This window comes from Salmo salar, chromosome 16 (assembly GCF_965601325.2).
Source record: "Salmo salar chromosome 16, fSalSal1, whole genome shotgun sequence".
Lineage (NCBI taxonomy): Eukaryota > Metazoa > Chordata > Actinopteri > Salmoniformes > Salmonidae > Salmo > Salmo salar.
In genome coordinates this window covers 66797334-66818904 of record NC_138306.1, presented here as the reverse complement: position 1 = coordinate 66818904, position 21571 = coordinate 66797334, and the positions used below count along the sequence as shown (strand labels likewise).

The 21571-nt window shown below is 42.3% G+C and overlaps 1 protein-coding gene and 1 pseudogene across 2 annotated transcripts in view; both read right to left on the bottom strand.

Moving 5' to 3' along the window:
* The window catches only part of ahr1 (aryl hydrocarbon receptor 1 alpha), a gene marked incomplete at its 5' end in the record, with an annotated part of 89515 nt that overhangs the window by 14323 nt on the left and 53621 nt on the right, over positions 1 to 21571 (bottom strand). The window contains 2 exon segments of the mRNA NM_001123686.1: positions 3952 to 4061; positions 7363 to 7565. Coding sequence (NP_001117158.1) covers positions 3952 to 4061; positions 7363 to 7565 — 313 coding nt within the window.
* Positions 13803 to 15961, bottom strand: LOC106574289 (polyadenylate-binding protein 1-like; annotated as a pseudogene). Its single transcript, XR_014380820.1, has 2 exons — positions 14564 to 15961; positions 13803 to 14435 (listed from the first exon to the last, which is right to left on the bottom strand). The product of XR_014380820.1 is annotated as a polyadenylate-binding protein 1-like (transcript).

Genomic DNA, 21571 nt, shown 5'->3' with positions numbered 1-21571 from the left:
TGTATGTTTGTTTATTCCATGTGTAACTCTGTGTTGTTGTATGTGTCGAACTGCTTTGCTTTATCTTGCCATGTCGCAGTTGTAAATGAGAACTTGTTCTCAACTAGCCTACCTGGTTAAATAAAGGTGAAATAAAAATAAAAGTGTAAAAACGTTCTCTGGAGTGGTGAATCACGCTTCACCATCTGGCAGTCCGACGGACGAATCTGTGTTTGGCGGATGCCAGGAGAACGTATCTTAACGCTACATCCATACAATTACATTCTAGACGAGTCTGTGCTTCCACCGTTTGGGGAAGGCCCTTTCCATGTTTGTTTATTTTACCAAAACTATTTTGGGGGTAGATCTGCTTTAATATTGCAGATAGATTGTAGATTCCATCAATTTAATTGTCTGCATGATTTTCATTCCCAAATATATATTTTAAAATAATTTTTTTAAATGATTTTTATTTTCCCCTAACCCTACTACCCTCTCCTAATTGGAGTAAACTATTGGACAACAACATCTAGGCTTCTACTTCCAGCTTATTCATACTATATACAGTACCAGTCAAAAGTTTGGACACACCTACTCATTCAAGGGTTTTTCTATATTTTTACATTGTAGTATAATAGTGAAGACATCAAAACTATGAAATAACAAATATGGAATCATGTAGAAACAAAAAAAGTGTTAAACAAATCTAAATATATTTTATATTTGAGATTCTTCAAAGTAGCCACCCTTTGCCTTGATGACAGCTTTGCACACTCTTGTCATTCTCTCAACCAGCTTCATGAGTTAGTCACCTGGAATGCATTTCAATTAACTGCTGTGCCTTGTTAAAAGTTAATTTGTGGAATTTCTTTCCTTCTTAATGCGTTTGCACCAATCAGTTGTGTTGTGACAAGGTAGGTGTGGTATAGAGAAGATAGCCCTATTTGGTTAAAGACCAAGTCCATATTATGGCAAGAACAGCTAAAATAAGCAGAGAAATGACAGTCCATCATTACTTTGAAGGTCAGTGTATCTGAAAAATGTCAAAAACTTTAAATGTTTCTTCAAGTGCAGTCGCAAAAACTATCAAGCGCTATGATGAAACTGGCTCTCATGAGGACCGCCACAGGAAAGGAAGACCCAGAGTTACCTCTGCTGCAGAGGATAAGTTCATTAGAGAAACCAGCCTCAGAAATTGCAGACCAAATAAATGCTTCACAGAGTTCAAGTAACAGACACATCTCAATCTCATCTGTTCAGAGGAGACTGCGAGAATCAGGCCTTCATGGTCTAATTTCTGCAAAGAAACCACTACTTAAGGACACCAATAAGAAGAGACTTGCTTGGGTCAAGAAACACAAGCAATGGATATTAGACCGGTGGAAATCTGTTCTTTGGTCTGATGAGTCCAAATTTTAGATTTTTGGTTCCAACCGCCATGTCTTTGTGAGACGCAGAGTAGGTGAACAGATGATTTCCGCATGTGTGGTTCCCACCGTGAAGTATGGAGGAGGAGGTGTGATGGTGTGGGCAGTGCTATGTTGGTGACACTGTCAATGATTTATTTAGAATTCAAGGCACACAACCAGCATGGCTACCACAGCATTCTGCAGTGATACACCATCCCATCTGATTTGCGCTTAGTGGGACTATCATTTGTTTTTCAACAGGACAATGACCCAACACACCACCAGGTTGTGTAAGGGCGATTTAACCAAGATGGAGAGTGATGGAGTGCTGCATCAGATGACCTGGCCTCCACAATCACCCGACCTCAAGCCAATTGAGATGGTTTGGGATAAGTTGGACCGCAGAGTGAAGGAAAAGCAGCCAACAAGTGCTCAGCATATGTGGGAACTCCTTCAAGACTGCTGGAAAAGCATTCCAGGTGAAGCTGGTTGAGAGAATGCCAAGAGTGTGTAAAGCTGTCATCAAGGCAAAGGGTTGCTACTGTTAGCAATTTATGTTATTCTTCAATAACACAAACTCCAAAGCAAATCGGGGGAGAAAAATAGGTTTATTAGAGAAGGACATACCATAGATGTTATGCTAGGAGGTAGATGTTCAGTCTCCCCTGTACTCAGCTTTTCTCCACAGAACAAAGGACAGGATGCCATTTATAACCCCCCACCCTAGCCTGGGGTTGACCAATCAGAAGTTCTTGAAATACAACTGGGCCAAATACCATTAGTACTCTAGTTTTTAGTCCTCTCATCCTCTGCGTTGTGTATTTATCTTCAAAATATTCTTACTCACCTTTGAAGAATCTCAAATATAAAATATATTTTGATTTGGGTAACACTTTTATGGTTACTACATAATTCCATATGTGTTATTTCATAGTGTTGATGTTTTCACTATTTTTCTACAATGTAGAAAATGGTAAAAATAAAGAAAAACCCTTGAATGAGTAGGTGTGTCCAAACTTTGGACTGGTACTGTACATTTTACAGACACAATGTATTTTACAATAGTTATTTTTGGTTTGTTTTCAATCCCATCCTTCAGCTACCATCAACCACTCCCATCTATCGCTGAAGCTCATCCAGTTTGATTTCTATTTTGCTATATATTTTTAACTGTGCTGTTTCACAAAAGTTCTGAACCTATACACATTTTACGGACACAGTATATTTGACATGAGTTATCTTGTTGTTATTAATCCCACCGTTCAGCTCCACTCAACCCCTCCCATCTGTCTCTTAAAACTTTTTAGGGATAGGCGTTCCGCTAGCAACCGACCTCGACAACATCCGGTGAAATAACAGAGCGCCAAATTCAAAATACAGAAATAGTCATAATAAACTTTCATAAAAATACAAGTGTTATACATCGGCTTAAAGATTAACTTCTTGTTAATCCAGCCGCTGTGTCAGATTTCAAAAAGGCTTTACGGCGAAAGCATACCATCCGATTATCTGAGGACAGCGCCCCGCTTACAAAAGCATACAAACATTTTCCTGCCAAGTAGAGGAGTCACGAAAACTTTAGCGTATTCAATAGCGTATTCAATAGAAAGGAAAAACAACGAAAGGTGCGCACTCGGTCACGCGCCCAAACCAGCTCTGGATACTTCCTCAGTCCACTGACCAAAAGGTCTCATTCTTCCTAATTTTTCAGAAAACAAGCCTGAAACAATGTCTAAAGACTGTTGACATCTAGTGGAAGCCATAGCAACTGCAATCTGGGTCCTAACCCATTACATACTGTATAGCATTCAATTGTAAAGCACCCACATCAAAAAGATCCCACTTCCTGGATGGATTTTTCTCAGGTTGTCGCCTGCCATATCAGTTCTGTTATACTCACAGACATTATTTTAACAGTTTTGGAAACTTTAGAGTGTTTTCTATCCAATACTACCAAGTATATGCATATATGCATACAGCTTCTGGGCCTGAGTCACAGGCAGTTTACTTTGAGCACCTCAGTCATCCAAACTTCTGAATACTGCCCCCTCTCCCTAAAAATTAACACCATCCATTTTTGATTTGCCATATATTGTCAACTGTGCTGTGATGTTTCACAAAAGTTTCCTGTTTCAGCATGACAATGCCCCCGTCCACAAAGAGAGGTCCATACAGAAATGGTTTGTTGAGATCGGTGTGGAAGAACTTGACTGGCCTGCACATAGCTCTGAACTCAAATCCATCTTTGGGATGAATTGGAACGCCGACTGATCAGTGCCGACCTCACTAATGCTCTTGTGGCTGAATGGAAGCAAGTCCCTGCAGCAATGTTCCAACATCTACTGGAAAACCTTCCCAGAACAGTGGAGGCTGTTATAGTAGCAAAGGGGGGACCAAGTCTATATTAATGCCCATGATATTGGAATGAGATGTTCGACGAGCATACTTTTGGCCATGTAGTGTACATCAAGTTTAATTGTCAAGTTACTGTTCTAAATCAATGTTATTTGGAATATTCCATTATTATTATTAAAGGTAGAGACATCATAGTAAAAAGCCTTACTGCGGACGTGGTTCTCAGCACAGTAGAGCATATCAGCTGCATGGATAAACTGGTATCCAGAGCCTCGAACCCGGAGCTCAGCCTCAGTGTAGCCCAGCACGATCTTCCCCCTGCAATGCAATAAGATTCACAAAAACACCATTATTATAGACGAGACGATAGTCGTCTATTATAGGCATTGGTTGAAGCTCAGTGTTAAATATATGTAAGCCAATATGACACCAATCTCAATGAAAATCTCAAATCAACTTGTAGGTACACAACACACTCATCCGCCTCTCGTCATGAGCCTTTCGTCCGTTACCGAGAACCACATACCAGATTTTTAAACTGCAGATTCTTTTATAGGGCAGTTAGCAATTGATTTAGTTAGCAAAAGTATTTATTGCAACTACCTAGCTCAAGTTCTAGACACTGGATTAAAACAAGACTAAAGAGTCCATAAAGTGACTATTGGGCTTAAAAAACACCGGATTGACTAAGTTTGTAGGTGCAGCAGTTTTTATTAAATGTATAATGTATCGCTCTCACGTGCACATTTGCATCTGTTAAGAAACAACGATCATCTACCTTTTTGTAGCTGACAATGCTAACATATTTTTTTAGCCGAAACTCACAGTTCTAACACTGGATTGGTTGCTCGGCAACAACACAGCGGCTTGCACCATGCTGCCAGTCATATGAAGTGTATATGAGCAAACCTAGTCTAATGCATATCAAATCAAAGTTTATTTGTCACGTGCGCCGAATACAACAGGTGTAGACCTTACAGTGAAATGCTTAGTTACAGGCTCTAACCAATGGTGCGGGAAAGAAAGGTATGTGTTTTGTGTGTGTGTAGGTAAGTAAAGAAATAAAATAACAGTAAAAAGACATTTGAAAATAAGAGTAGCAAAGCTATATACAGACACCGGTTAGTCAGGCTTATTGAGGTAGTATGTACATGTGGGTATGGTTAAAGTGACTATGCATATATGATGAACAGAGAGTAGCAGTAGCGTAAAAAGAGGGGTTGGCAGGTAGTGGGACACAATGCAGATAGCCCGGTTAGCCAGTGTGCGGGAGCACTGGTTGGTCGGGCCAACTGAGGTAGTATGTACATGAATGTATAGTTAAAGTGACTATGCATATAAGATAAACAGAGAGTAGTGTGGGGGGGGGGGGGGGGGGGGGGATGATTCAAATAACCAACTCATTATCAAGCTTTGATTATTTGAATTAGCTGTGTAGTGCTAGGGCAAAAACCAAAACTTGCATCCAGGGGCCACAGGACCACGTTTGGGAAACCCTGCCCTACGGTAATGCCCAAGGACATAGTGATTTATGGCAAAGTTGCCAATTGTGGGCATGCGCCTGTCACGGAGAAATGCAAACACCAGCTGGTTGACAGAGCGCCGGGCCATCTCTATGCGCTTGTTGATGTCCTCCTCCCACTGAAATCCAACTCCTCCACCTTGTGATGACAGAGTAGACCACCGATGTGATGGGAACATTCAGATGACTACCTCCTAATCAGCTGGTGTCTGACGCACCAGGGCTGTCTCCTTTATGTGTCCCAAGTCGTTTCCACCGAGGTGGATGACTATGATATATTCACAATCACTCCTCGCCTTGGCAAGAAATAATTTTTCAGAACCCTTCCATTGAGAACAGCTCATCTATATTTTGCGCTCCTGTAGTCATCTAGCCAGCTACATTGTGTAATCGCATAGTAAATATTTGCTTCAATCTTTGTTTCCTTGCTCTTGCCAATTTGCTTTGAGCAATGATCAGTAGGAGTGTAAGCAGGGATCTTATCAATAAATCGATTAATAAAACACATGACATTGTGAGGGTTCACAAGGAGAGCATGTGTTATGCTGTATTATAAACTGGGTGGTTTGAGCCCTGAATGCCGTATACCACGGGTATGACAAAACATTTATTTTTACTTTTCTAATTACTTTGATAACCAGTTTATAATAGCTATAAGGCACCTCAGAGGTTTGTGGTATATGACCAATATACCACAGCTAAGGGCTGTATCCAGGCACTCCGCATTGTGTCGTGGGAAAGAACAGACCTTAGTCGTGGTATATTGGCTATATACCTCACCCCCTCTGGTCTTATTGCTTAATTATAATGTCGTATAATAATGTTGCATAATCACCTTCCGGTGTAAAAAACACGGAAATAAAATAAAACTTTTTTTTTTTTAAGTGAGAATAGGCATTGGTCTGAAGCCGAAAAAAGAAAGGAAATTCATGAGCACCCATGCTCTTCCAAGGTTTTCCAGCACACAGCTTTCACCTACTACAGTATCTATGTTGATATTGTACTTCAAACTATGTATCATTTGGCTGTATGTATTTTTAGACCTAGGCCTATTGTAAATTTGTATTATTGTTGCTTCACCATCTGTATTGCAAAAAGAAATACAAGTACAAACATAACTTGTTTGAAACACAATTGGTTCTGTGCTTATGTCAATATTACACAGGTAAGCTAACGGTTACAGAAATCAGGCATGCAGACAGGCTCTATCTATCTGAGCTACTATGTCCAACACACCACCTGTTGTTATGTTGGGCACCTACTGACCAAAAAAGGATGTTCTTATGATATTTTCTTTTCAATGACATGTTTTGCTAAAATAAAGGTTTTAGGAAATACAAGCATGTACCACATTACTACAAGACAAAACAGCTCAATAAAGCCTGATGGTCTTGTAAGTATTTATAGCAAAGCTTGCTTTCATTTAATAAAAAATACAGGAAAAGGTAGTGTAATGAGAACGTCTCACTGTGGAGTGTGAAGAATCAAATACTTTAACTTGCATGTGGTACAAATCACATTATTGTGGAAGCACCTCCTATAAGAGTATGAATTAGACTGTTTGAGAAGGTTTGAATCCTATTCATCCTGCCTACACATAGTTTGAAGTACAATACCAACATAGTTATTGTAGTAGGGCAAAGCTGTGTGCTTGAAAACCTTAGTAGAGCATGGGCGGAATAGGTATTGTGGTGCTCGTGAATTTCCTTTCTTTCTCGGCTTCAGATTATTCTCACTTAAAACACTTTTTTTGTTTTTTATTAGAGACAGAATATAGACAGAATAATAATTGTAAAACCATAATCCAATAGGACCATAATCCAATAGGACATCAATGGCAATGAAAATATGTTTGAATTACCACTACTTCAAACATATTATAGCCATATGACAAGAAATTGCTCTTCACAGTAACAAACACCCTAGCAACACCCCAGCAGGCAAAACTGGTTGAAATGACATCATTACAACCAGATTACCACGAGTTCCGTTTTTTAAAAGGGGTTCTAATGACGTTAATTCAACCAGCTATAACCGGTGGAACTTTTAACAACATTCCATCATAATGTGAAGTAAGACTGAATATTGTGGGCATACTTGGCGTCGCAGGCCATGGGGGTGAAGTCCAGCTTGTGTTTGGTCCTGAAGATCATGTTCTTGGTCCTGATCTCCAGGATGGATGGAGGCTGGAGGGGGGTAGCGATGGCAAACAGGGCCAGCTGGGGGGGCACGTTGCAGCCGTCATCCAGATGGCAGTTCTGGCCATGCAGGAACTTCAGACGGCCCTGGAGGGTCAGGGCCTGGGGAGAAAAAAAAAGAGCTGGTTGGTCCAGGCTTCCTCATACAGTATTAGTTGTTTCCGGTCACAACTTGCAGACTTGTTTACGCTGCTGTGCGTTTTTGTTGCCGATCTTACTTTGCTACCTGACGGTTTTTACTTTTTCATTACCGTATATTTTAACTTTTTCCCTCACTCAACTTTTTTTACCCCGGAGGTTTTATCTGGACATGGTTCGTCAGGACTTCAAACAGCCGAAGCTAAGTAACATTAACATGATGCCTTCTAATTGCAGTCGCTGTACTCATAATATACAGGAGAACGATCGCCTTACGGCGAGGATAGCTGTGCTGCAAGTCCAGCTTCAGACGCAATCGTTAGGCAAGGGTAATTTCAGTGTAGGAAAGGATGAAACAGCGTCTGTGCCACCAGTAAGTACAGATAGTAACGTTAGTATAAACCCCCTCGCACGGTCCCTGCAGCCGGACATCTTTCTCATGGCTTCTGGAGGGAAACGCTGTAGGAATGCTCAACCGGTGTCGCTTATTCAGCCGACAGAAACTTTCAACCGGTTCTGCCCATTAAGCGAGTCGGAGTCGGAGGCCGAGACTTCTCTGGTCTCTACTCCTCCCATTGTGGGGTCTGAGACGCCGAAGGCTCCCACCATTAGCTCTGACAAATTGAAAACCCTAGTCATTGGCGACTCCATTACCCGCAGTATTAGACTTAAAATGAATCATCCAGCGATCATACACTATTTACCAGGGGGCAGGGCTACCGACGTTAAGGCTAATCTAAAGACGGTGCTGGCTAAAGCTAAAACTGGCGAGTGTAGAGAGTATAGAGATATTGTTATCCACGTCGGCACCAACGATGTTAGGATGAAACAGTCAGAGGTCACCAAGCGCAACATAGCTTCAGCGTGTAAATCAGCTAGAAAGATGTGTCGGCATCGATTAATTGTCTCTGGCCCCCTCCCAGTTAGGGGGAGTGATGAGCTCTACAGCAGAGTCTCACAACTCAATCGCTGGTTGAAAACTGTGTTCTGCCCCTCCCAAAAGATAGAATTTGTAGATAATTGGCCCTATTTCTGGGACTCACCCACAAACAGGATCAAGCCTGGCCTGTTGAGGAGTGACGGACTCCATCCTAGCTGGAGGGGTGCTCTCATCTTATCTACGAACATAGACAGGGCTCTAACTCCTCTAGCTCCACAATGAAATAGGGTGCAGGCCAGGCAGCAGGCTGTTAGCCAGCCTGCCAGCTTAGTGGAGTCTGCCACTAGCACAGTCAGCGTAGTCAGCTCAGCTTTCCCCATTGAGACCGTGTCTGTGCCTCGATCTAGGTTGGGCAAAATTAAAAATGGTGGTGTTCGCTTTAGCAATCTCACTAGTATAAAGACCTCCTCCATTCCTGCCATTATTGAAAGAGATTGTGATACCTCACATCTCAAAATTGGGTTACTTAATGTTAGATCCCTCACTTCCAAGGCAGTTATAGTCAATGAACTAATCACTGATCATAATCTTGATGTGATTGGCCTGACTGAAACATGGCTTAAGCCTGATGAATTTACTGTGTTAAATGAGGCCTCACCCCCTGGTTACACTAGTGACCATACCCCCCGTGCATCCGGCAAAGGCGGAGGTGTTGCTAACATTTACGATAGCAAATTTCAATTTACAAAAAAAATAACAATGACGTTTTCGCCTTTTGAGCTTCTAGTCATGAAATCTATGCAGCCTACTCACTCACTTTTTATAGCTACTGTTTACAGGCCTCCTGGGCCATATGCAGTGTTCCTCACTGAGTTCCCTGAATTCCTATCGGATCTTGTAGTCATAGCAGATAATATTCTAATTTTTGGTGACTTTAACATTCACATGGAAAAGTCCACAGACCCACTCCAAAAGGCTTTCGGAGCCATCATCGACTCAGTGGGTTTTGTCCAACATGTCTCTGGACCTACTCACTGCCACAGTCATACTCTGGACCTAATTTGTATCCCATGGAATAAATGTTGTGGATCTTAATGTTTTTCCTCATAATCCTGGATTATCGGACCACCATTTTATTGCGTTTGCAATTGCAACAAATAATCTGCTCAGACCCCAACCAAGGAGCATTAAAAGTCGTGCTATAAATTCTCAGACAACCCAAAGATTCCTTGATGCCCTTCCAGACTCCCTCTGCCTACCCAAGGACGTCAGAGGACAAAAATCAGTTAACCACCTAACCGAGGAACTCAATTTAACCTTGCGCAATACCCTAGATGCAGTTGCACCCCTAAAAATTAAAAACATCTGTCATAAGAAACTAGCTCCCTGGTATACAGAAAATACACGAGCTCTGAAGCAAGCTTCCAGAAAATTGGAACGGAAATGGCGCCACACCAAACTGGAAGTCTTCCGACTAGCTTGGAAAGACAGTACCGTGCAGTATCGAAGAGCCCTCACTGCTGCTCGATCATCCTATTTTTCCAACTTAATTGAGGAAAATAAGAACAATCCGAAATTTATTTTTGATACTGTCGCAAAGCTAACTAAAAAACAGCATTCGCAAATGGAGGATGGCTTTCACTTCAGCAGTAATACATTTATGAACTTCTTTGAGGAAAAGATCATGATCATTAGGTAGCAAATTACGGACTCCTCTTTAAATCTGGGTATTCCTCCAAAGCTCCATTGTCCTGAGTCTGCACAACTCTGCCAGGACCTAGGATCAAGGGAGATACTAAAGTGTTTTAGTACTATATCTCTTGACACAATGATGAAAATAATCATGGCCTCCAAACCCTCAAGCTGCATACTGGACCCTATTCCAACTAAACTACTGAAAGAGCTGCTTCCTGTGCTTGGCCCTCCTATGTTGAACATAATAAACGGCTCTCTATCCACCGGATGTGTACCAAGCTCACTAAAAGTGGCAGTAATAAAGCCTCTCTTGAAAAAGCCGAATCTTGACCCAGAAATTATAAAAAACTCTCGGCCTATATCGAATCTTCCATTCCTCTCAAAAATTTTAGAAAAAGCTGTTGCACAGCAACTCACTGCCTTCCTGAAGACAAACAATGTATACGAAACGCTTCAGTCTGGTTTTAGACCCCATCATAGCACTGAGACTGCACTTGTGAAGGTGGTAAATGACCTTTTAATGACGTCAGACCGAGGCTCTGCATCTGTCCTCGTGCTCCTAGATCTTAGTGCCGCTTTTGATACCATCGATCACCACATTCTTTTGGAGAGATTGGAAACCCAAATTGGTCTACATGGACAAGTTCTGGCCTGGTTTAGATCTTATCTGTCGGAAAGATATCAGTTTGTCTCTGTGAATGGTTTGTCCTCTGACAAATCAATTGTACATTTCGGTGTTCCTCAAGGTTCCGTTTTAGGACCACTATTGTTTTCACTATATATTTTACCTCTTGGGGATGTCATTCGAAAACATAATGTTAAATTTCACTGCTATGCGGACGACACACAGCTGTACATTTCAATGAAACATGGTGAAGCCCCAAAATTGCCCTCGCTAGAAGCCTGTGTTTCAGACATAAAAAAGTGGATGGCTGCAAACTTTCTACTTTTAAACTCGGACAAAACAGAGATGCTTGTTCTAGGTCCCAAGAAACAAAGAGATCTTCTGTTGAATCTGACAATTAATCTGGATGGTTGTACAGTCGTCTCAAATAAAACTGTGAAGGACCTCGGCGTTACTCTGGACCCTGATCTCTCTTTTGAAGAACGTATCAAGACTGTTTCAAGGACAGCTTTTTTCCATCTACGTAACATTGCAAAAATCAGAAACTTTCTGTCCAAAAATGACGCAGAAAAATGTATCCATGCTTTTGTTACTTCTAGGCTGGACTACTGCAATGCTCTACTTTCCGGCTACCCGGATAAAGCACTAAATAAACTTCAGTTAGTGCTAAATACGGCTGCTAGAATCCTGACTAGAACCAAAAAATTTGATCATATTACTCCAGTGCTAGCCTCCCTACACTGGCTTCCTGTTAAGGCAAGGGCTGATTTCAAGGTTTTACTGCTAACCTACAAAGCATTACATGGGCTTGCTCCTACCTATCTTTCTGATTTGGTCCTGCCGTACATACCTACACGTACGCTACGGTCACAAGACGCAGGCCTCCTAATTGTCCCTAGAATTTCTAAGCAAACGGCTGGAGGTAGGGCTTTCTCCTATAGAGCTCCATTTTTATGGAATGGTCTGCCTACCCATGTGAGAGACGCAGACTCAGTCTCAACCTTGAAGTCTTTACTGAAGACTTATCTCTTCAGTAGGTCCTATGATTAAGTATAGTCTGGCCCAAGAGTGTGAAGGTGAACGGAAAGGCTGGAGCAACGAACCGCCCTTGCTGTCTCTGCCTTGCCGGTTCCCCTCTCTCCACTGGGATTCTCTGCCTCTAACCCTATTACAGGGGCTGAGTCACTGGCGTACTGGTGTTCTTCCATGCCGTCCATGGGAGGGGTGCGTCACTTGAGTGGGCTGAGTCACTGACGTGGTCTTCCTGTCTGGGTTGGCTGCTGCTCCAGTTTCAACTGTTCTGCCCGCGGCTATGGAACCCTGACCTGTTCACCGGATGTGCTTGTTGCACCCTCGACAACTACTATGATTATTATTATTTTACCATGCTGGTCATTTATGAACATTTTAACATCTTGATGTTCTGTTATAATATCCACCCGGCACAGCCAGAAGAGGACTGGCCACCCCTCATAGCCTGGTTCCTCTCTAGGTTTCTTCCTAGGTTTTTGGCCTTTCTAGGGAGTTTTTCCTAGGGAGTTTTTCCTAGCCACCGTGCTTCTTTCACTTGCATTGCTTGCTGTTTGGGGTTTAGGCTGGGTTTCTGTACAGCACTTTGAGATATCAGCTGATGTACGAAGGGCTATATAAATACATTTGATTTGATTTGATTAGTTTGGAAACCAATAGCCGAGTAATGAACGAGACTTGGGAGGATAGCAACGTGAGACAACAGTAGTACTAATAGTAAATACTATTAGAAAATACTTTTAGTAAATACTAAAAGTATACTATTGTATTACTAGTATTAAAATAATAAAATAAAATAGTAGTATGTAAATAGTACTAGTATTTGTGCACTTGACTGAGCTTGTCTGGTACCAATGGAATAGTTTCAAAAGACAGAGGAAATCGTAAAGATGAAAGTATTTGAAAGAAAATGGATACTAATTGAACCCAGGTCTGGTGTAGAGCGGTGCAGCTACTGTAAGACATGGATGTACTGCGCAGTATTTAGGCCTGTCGTCCCATTGATGGCCTTTAAGATGTGCCGAGATTTGTTGCATCCTGGAGGGAGACACACTGATGGATCAAAACACAGTGTGCGTTTTGAAGAACGGTGTTTTGGCAACTTTCCATCCCTTAAGTCACTGTCCCTCTTTCACTCTTCCACTCTCCCTCCCTCCCCTCTCTCTCCCCTCTCCCCCAGTTTGTCCCTCTGATCGTGGAGCTGTGCTGTAAGCTGGTGGAGAACATGGGTATGGAGTACACAAGTGTCTACAGGGTGCAGAGCAACAACACCATCATGTCCATTAGACCAAGAGGAAACTCCCTTTAGGGCCATGGGCCGACACTGATTTTTAAAGTCGCAGGCAGGGCTTCCCCATCACGAGACCATGATCAACCATGAACACGACTCATGTCAGCTACACACAAAACACAGTAAAAAAAAAGGAAAACAAAGGAAACTCATATTCACATTTTTCCAGACCTAAAATGACCCTTGTTTCTTTCAAGGTCTAGCTTATCTTATGACATACATTTTTTTGTCCATATGCAGCCATTTTCATCTCAATATTAAATCATTTCTGCGTAACAATTAAGTGCCTTACTGTAATAGTTTTCCAATAAAATTGTCAAAAATAATCCAAAATAGCTTTTTAGCAAAACAGCACTTTTTTTTTTAGGACTGTCTGGGAGTGGTCTGAGTGAGGGACCTAATTGGAGGGGCTTAGTGGGAGTGATATGTAACCTGAAAACTAGCTAGGTTTGGAACTCTCTTCGTAATTGGTATATTAACTTATGCTGCCTGGTGATGTCACCAGGCAGGCTATAACTCCACCCATGCAAAACTTGCTGATTACAAGGTCCTGTGTAGATTGTATTTTCAACCAGCAACTATTAGGAAATAACACTGATAAATATGTTTCATACTTTTACAGTCTTAGTTTCATCAGCTGTTATATGACACAAAACACAGGAAACATAATTTTGACTGCACTGGGCCTTTACTGTAAAATATAATTTTGTTCAAATTTTTCTTTCTTCTTCTGTGAAGGAAGTTTGAAGGACCCTGTTCCTCTCTTGGCTTCAAGCTCCAGTGTTTGGGACAGATCTTTGTCCGGCTTTAGCTTGGTGAGGCTCCTGGACTTCAATATGGACTGCCGTGGGGAGCAGAGGATTATTGCGTATGGCGTCGCCAGATGCGAATGTTAAATTCCTGAAAGGGAGAAGATATGAGATATGATTCACGAGCACAACAAAGCTTGCTTCAGTCACGTTTGTTCATGAATGAGAAGCTGGCTGTATGTTCCACATATAGGAATTCCTAGACATCAACAATCAAACTGCTTAGACATCAATACAGCTCACACTCAGATGAATGATGAGCATATTGATTGCTGGTACACTTTATGGTACTGTACTTATGTATTTATTTAAGGCACATTTAATTCTATCACATATATTTGTACTGAGGCTTGCTCATGGCAGTGGCTGCATCTGCACTGGCAGGATGATGTGGGCGCTAGCCCAAGGCCTGAGTTGCTATCCGCTGAACGGGCATCATGCCAGGGCTGGAACTCAGCTGAGCCAGTTGGTTGCTGAAGTAGTAGGCAGCTGCATGGGACTGGGCCTGTGGAATGTACACATTGAAGTAAAAGGCTATATGGAATTCGAAGTTAGCATTTCTCAATAAAATGTTCATTACTCATGTCCAAGTTGGATAAATGATTTTCTGCATGGACTCTTGTTTGGATTTACCTGTGGAATAGGAGGCTGGTAGGAGTTGATGACGGTGTTGGGCACTGCCATGACACTGACCATCCTCTGCTTGTACCTGTCTGCCAGGTATTGTTGGCGCTGTTCCTTGCTCTGAGCCAGGGCCACGTAAAGCGGCTTGGTGCCCACGATACAGCCATTCATCTCCGTCACAGCCTTGGTGGCCTCCTCGGGGGAGGAGAGGGAAACAAAGCCAAAGCCTTTGCTGCGGCCGCTCTCCGTCATCACCTTGGCGCTGATAATTGTTCCGAATGCAGAAAACTCCTTCCTTAAACGGTGATCATCAAAGGCATCATCCAGGTTCTTTACAAAGAGATTTATACCTCTGTATTTGGCCTTGGAGTCAGGCTTCTTCTGCCCAAACTTGAGTTTCAGCAACGTCTGGCGCTCTGCTTTCTTCTGGCGCGGCCTACATATATCAGCCTCCTGTTTAGCTCCTTCCTGTTCATCTCGTTCACGGCTCTCTGTGCATCCTCATGCCTCTCGAAGCAAACGAAACCGAACCCACTCGACTTTCCATTATCGTCTTTCATAACCTTGACACTAACGGTTGGTCCATATTTTCCAAAAAGCTCAATCCGTTTCTCATCGTTCGTGTCTCTGCCAAGGTTCTTGACAAACACGTTGTTGAACTCTCTGGCCTTGGCTCCAAGCACCTCCTCTCGCTCTTTGCGTGACTTAAAGCGCTCGATAAACACTTTTTCGTTATCCATTAACATGCCATTTAATTTCTCGATGGCTCTATCAGCAGCCTCTTGGGTCTTGTATCGAATATAACCATAACCCTTGGAATGGCCATTCTCGTCACAAACTACCTTGCTAGAGTAATGTCTCCAAATGCTGAGAAGGTCTCATACAGGTTTTTGTTTGTTATAGACTTCTTGTCCAGGTTCTTGATGAAGATGTTTCCCACCCCACTCTTCCTCAGGGTACAGTCAGGATCAGACTTCATGATGCGCAGATATCTTCCTTGGAGCATATCATTGCTGAACATGAGCAGGGCACGCTCAGCATCGTCTTGTTGATAAAAGTTAACGTAGGCATACCCGAGGGAACGGTGTGTATCCCGATCCCTACATACACGGAAAGAAAAGATTGGTCCAGCCTCACTAAACATCTCGTTTAGGTCTGGCTCGGTAACATTTTGGTGGAGGTCACCAACATACAAAGAATTCATTTTGGAGATTTTGAACCTAATTCACACGTATCGAAGCTAGCTCAAGAACACAGAATGACAGGTGAATGAACAGCTGTCATGTACTTAAATTCCCGGAACTAACTCATTTGTGATGTCATAAGTGATGTAGCGTGAAATGCAATTCTGATGTTCCATCTTTTCTTTATTGCATCATAGTTATGTAGTTAACAGGATTTAGATGGCAAACAGAAACATTTACATTTTGAACACATAAATAAATGTACCCCAATCTTTCTTTTTTAACTGTTTGGGAAGTCAGAGAGAGATAGATACAGTTGAAATCGGAAGTTAACATACACTTAGGTTGGAGTCATTAAAACTAGTTTTTCAACCACCCCACAAATTTCTTGTTAACAAACTATAGTTTTGGCAAGTCGGTTAGGACATCTACTTTGTGCATGACACAAGTAATTTTTCTACCAATTGTTTACAGACAGATTATTTTACTATCACAATTCCAGTGGGTCAGAAGTTTACATACACTAAGTTGACAGTGCCTTTAAACAGCTTGGAAAATTCCAGAAAATGTTGTCATGGCTGTTGAAGCTTCTGATAGGCTAATTGACATAATTTGAGTCAATTGGTGGTGTACCTGTGGATGTATTTCAAGGCCTACCTTCAAACTCAGTGTCTCTTTGCTTGACATCATGGGAAAATCAAAAGAAATCAGCCAAGACCTCCATATCATATATCAAACTTGGACATGAGTAACATTTTATTGTTGACCTCCACAAGTCCTTGGTAGCAATTTCCAAACGCCTGAAGGTACCACGTTCATCTGTACAAACAACAGTACGCAAGTATAAACACCATGGGACTACACAGCCGTCATACCGCTCAGGAAGGAGACGTGTTCTGTCTCCTAGAAAGGAACGTAATTTGGTGCGAGAAGTGCACATCAATCCCAAAACAACAGCAAAGGACCTTGTGAAGATGCTGGATGAAACAGGTACAAAGTATATATATATTTACAGTAAAACGAGTCCTATATCGACATAACCTGAAAGGCAGCTCAGCAAGGAAGAAGCCACTGCTCCAAAACTGCCATAAAAAGCTAGACTACAGTTTGCAACTGCACATGGGGACAAAGATTGTACTTTTTGGAGAAATGTCCTCTGGTCTGATGAAACAAAAATAGATCTGTTTGGCCATAATGCCCATCGTTATGTTTGGAGGACAAAGGGGGAGACTTGCAAGCCGAAGAACACCATCCCAACCGTGAAGCACGGGGGTGGCAGCATCATGTTGTGGGGGTGCTTTGCTGCAGGAGGGACTGGTGCACTTCACAAAATAGATGGCATCATGAATCAGGAAAATTATGTGGATATATTGAAGCAACATCTCAAGACATCAGTCAAGAAGTTAAAGCTTGGTCGCAAATGGGTCTTCCAAATGGACAATGACCCCAAGGATACTTCCAAGGTTGTGGCAAAATGGCTTAAGGACAACAAAGTCAAGGTATTGGAGTGGCCATCACAAAGCCCTGACCTCAATCTTATAGAAAATGTATGGTCAGAACTGAAAAAGCGCGTGCGAGCAAGGATGCCTACAAACCTGACTCAGTTATACCAGCTTTGTCAGGAGGAATGGGACAAAATTCACCCAACTTATTGTGGGAAGCTTGTGGAAGGCTACTCAAAACGTTTGACCCAAGTTAAACAATTTAAAGGCAATGCTACCAAATACTAATTGAGTGTATGTAAACCTCTGACCCACTGGGAATGTGATGAAACAAATACAAGCTGAAATAAATAATTCTCTCTACTATTATTCTGACATTTCACATTCTTAAAATAAAGTGGTGACCCTAACTGACCTAAGAGAGGGAATTTTTACTAGGATTAAATTTCAGGAATTGTGAAAAACTGAGTTTAAATGTATTTGGCTAAGGTGTATGTAAACTTCCGACTTCAACTGTAGATATAAATGACTATTATAACTCCAACACAGGATACACATGGCAAACACTAAGCATGTTCTCTTTATCGATGGATAAAACACAAATAATAAAATTGAAAATAGTAGGTTGGAATGATTTTTTATACTCAAATCGGACAGAGAGAGAAACCACACACTCAGGTTAGAGGAATAGCGTTTGGTTCACAGTCATTGCACCTTCAGTGAGAGGTTGAATGAACAATACCCCTGTAAAACTGAACCGTTTAAAAATGTAATAGAGCTCTGTGTCAGTCAGGTTTGCTATATATCTGTTTGTATACTACAGTGGGGCTTTTACTCATTTGTATGAGAGCCGAGGAGTGTCAGGAGAGAGTGAATGCTTCCAACAATCTCCCTTAGCCAACCGCAGCAGTCTAGACTAGAGAGAGACTAGGACTCTCCCTTCGCTCTCCCATTCAACTGCATGACACATTCCTCTGCTGCCTCTGTGACAATGAAAATGATATCACATGTGCTCTCTTCTCCCTACTCCACTCAGAGTGCCTGTTTTGTTTTCGCGCAAGAGAGAGAGACAGGATAAGAGAGAGCGAGAGCGAGAGGAAGATGGAGAGAGAGAGAGACCAGTCTTAACGGCTGAGCCTGTCTTTGAGCCTGTCTCTCTGTCCCTCGCTAGGCTGGCTGGAGGCCTGGGGGCCCTTCGATCACACTGTAAACATCCAAGATTCCCTGTCATCCCCAGCGATAACCCAGCAGGCCATAACCCTGCTCATCAAATTGCTAATTAGAAAAGCCAGGGAACCCTTTGCTTGTGGCTTTTGGACTGATAAAACTTTCAGACCCTCCTCCTCCCCTGCCTGCCAGAGCCCCAGAGGGACAGTGTAGAACTACATTACGTTGCACTACATTAAACACACACGCACATACACTACAGTAGAAGCATCCATCTATCTCCATCACGTGGATGCGTGGTACACCTTGATGAGAAATAACACAGAACAGCAGAGCACGCAGGTCGCACGGTTCGCTGGAGGGGCAGAAATACTTATTTACATTCACAGTAAGTAACCGACATGTGACGTGCACGACATGTCAGTGTCAGGCTCGCTCTGAGCTCTTTGTGTGACATGACAGGACAGGACAGGATGGATCGGAGAAGATACTTCGAGAGCCATGTTATGTTCTGTTCCTTCGCCGTTGCGTGTTTCCACGGCAACACATCAGTCCCTCTCCTGACAGTGATGAGTGTTATGGAGCTAATGAAAGGGAACTTCTTCTTCTGTCCCTGTTAAAGCATCAGGACATCAGAGCTAATTGGCTTTGGGTAAATACTAAGAGTTGAGGTGCGCTAGGTGCACTGGGACGGTATTTTTGAGTTCACGCCTGTCCTGTGGATTTCTGCTTAAGCTGCAGGTTAGGAACATACTGGACCTTCAGGTTAGGAACATACTGGACCTTCTGTTATTGTAATGAAGGGCTGTAGTTGAATAGAACGCTACTACAGCAGTACAAATGACCTAGTCTCTCGTTTACATGGCCAGCACGCAAGATTTGGTTCTGGTTGGGGAACATACAATTAGCCCAAACAACTACCTCTTCCCCTACTGTAATAATATATTTTGCTCCTTTGCACCCCATTATTTCTATTTCTACTTTGCACTTTCTTGAACTATAAATCTACCATTCCAGTGTTTTACTTGCTATATTGTATTTACTTTGCCACCATGGCCTTTTTTTTGCCTTTACCTCCCTTATCTCACCTCATTTGCTCACATTGTATATAGACTTATTTTTCTACTATATTATTGACTGTATGTTTGTTTTACTCCATGTGTAACTCTGTGTTGTTGTATGTGTCGAACTGCTTTGCTTTATCTTGGCCAGGTCGCAATTGTAAATGAGAACTTGTTCTCAACTTGCCTACCTGGTTAAATAAAGGTGAAATAAAAAAAATACAAAAATACCTTTTGTTTATTTAATGAAGGTCTGGACTTTCTACTACTAGGTTACAAATGATCACGGAACCAGAAACAAATATTGCACGCGCTGGTCAGCTAACAGTGTGTCAAAGAGAGACTGCAGCCCAGACGACCAGGATGAACTAATGAAACTACTGTACGTGTGTCAATTCACTGGGACACGCAACTGTCAAACCAGCAAAAGCATAATTCTTTGAGCTTGATTTGTGTGACAGCTTGAATCTCCTACTGGAATATTGATGGGGCTGTGTCTCCTGCTCAAAGTCAGTCTCCAGCGCAATCTTTATTCAGATAACGTTGCGCATGAGTGAATGTCGAAGCAAGACATTCTCACAGGAAGAAATAGCTTTTTTCCTGAGCCAAACGGTAGCCTCTTAAGATATCATGGCCTACTGGTTGATGGATTCTAACAGCAACAAAAACCGTGCAAGGATCTAGACGACAGGCATTATTATAATCAACAATGTCATGTTGAATATTTTCCCATATAAAAACAAGAATGGAACAAAAGAAACATCAACATTAGTGCACACGCATCTCTTTTACTATCTGTAACAGTTGAAAGCTCGAGGGAAAATGTCATTAAGAGTTCCCAGTACTTCAGCAAAATGAGGAAAACCAAAATGATTCAATTAACTTGTTCATTATTCTTCTACTAGAGTCAGATACAATACAACATGCTGTATGTAATAACCCTCATATAATAGGAGCATGATGTTTAGGATGGAATTAATGACACCAGAGGAGACTTGGACTGCGTCCTAAATGGCACCCTATTCCCAATTTAGCACACAGATTTTGACAAGGGTTTATAGGGCTCTGGTCAAACGTTGTGCACAATATAGGGAATAGGGTGTCATTTGGGACACATCATTGTACAAGGCTGAGGGGGCCTTGAGGGGGTGACGGAAGTCATTGAAGATTAGAGAACATTGCAAGGAAGGGATAAAACACACCAAAGTACTGTAATGTAACTGTATACTTTGTCCTCTGCTCTGAGTCCTCTGTAGTCATTACATCAACAATTCAAAGATGTGATAAAAATAGTACACAACGTTTATGAGAGCGGTAAATGGTGGAATTCATTTCTTTCTTCTGATTGATGAGTTTAAGTTGGGCCTAGTCCTCCCTTCTCCTCCTCTCAACTAACCTCTCCCTAACTCTCTCCACCCCTCCTCTGCTCTCCCTTTTCCTACTTCTCCTCCTCCTCTCCTCTCGGCATGTATCCTCTCATGCGAGGTCAGTATGGTGTGGTGGGTCTTATGGCCCTCTTCTCCCAAGAGCACCTCCTCCCAGCTGCCCACTGCACTGAGGCTAGGAAACACTGTCACCACCGATAAATCCACTATAACTGAGAATTTCAATAAGCATTTTTCTACGGCTGGCCATGCTTTCCACCTGGCTACTCCTACCCCGGTCAACAGCCCTGCACCCCCCACAGCAACTTACCCAAGCCTCCCCCATTTCTCCTTCACCCAAATCCAGATAGCTGATGTTCTGAAAGAGCTGCAAAATCTGGACCCATACAAATCAGCCAGGCTAGACAATCTGGACCCTCTCTTTCTAAAGTTATCTGCCGAAATTGTTGCACCCCCTGTTACTAGCCTGTTCAACCTCTCTTTCGTATCGTCTAAGATTCCCAAAGATTGGAAAGCTGCCGCGGTCATCCCCCTCTTCAAAGGGGGAGACACTCTAGACCCAAACTGCTACAGACCTATATCTATCCTACCCTGCCTTTCTAAGGTCTTCGAAAACCAAGTTAACCAACAGATTACCGACCATTTCGAATCCCACCGTACCTTCTCCGCTATGCAATCTGGTTTCAGAGCTGGTCATGGGTGCACCTCAGCCACGCTCAAGGTCCTAAACGATATCATAACCGCCATCGATAAGAGACAATACTGTGCAGCCGTATTC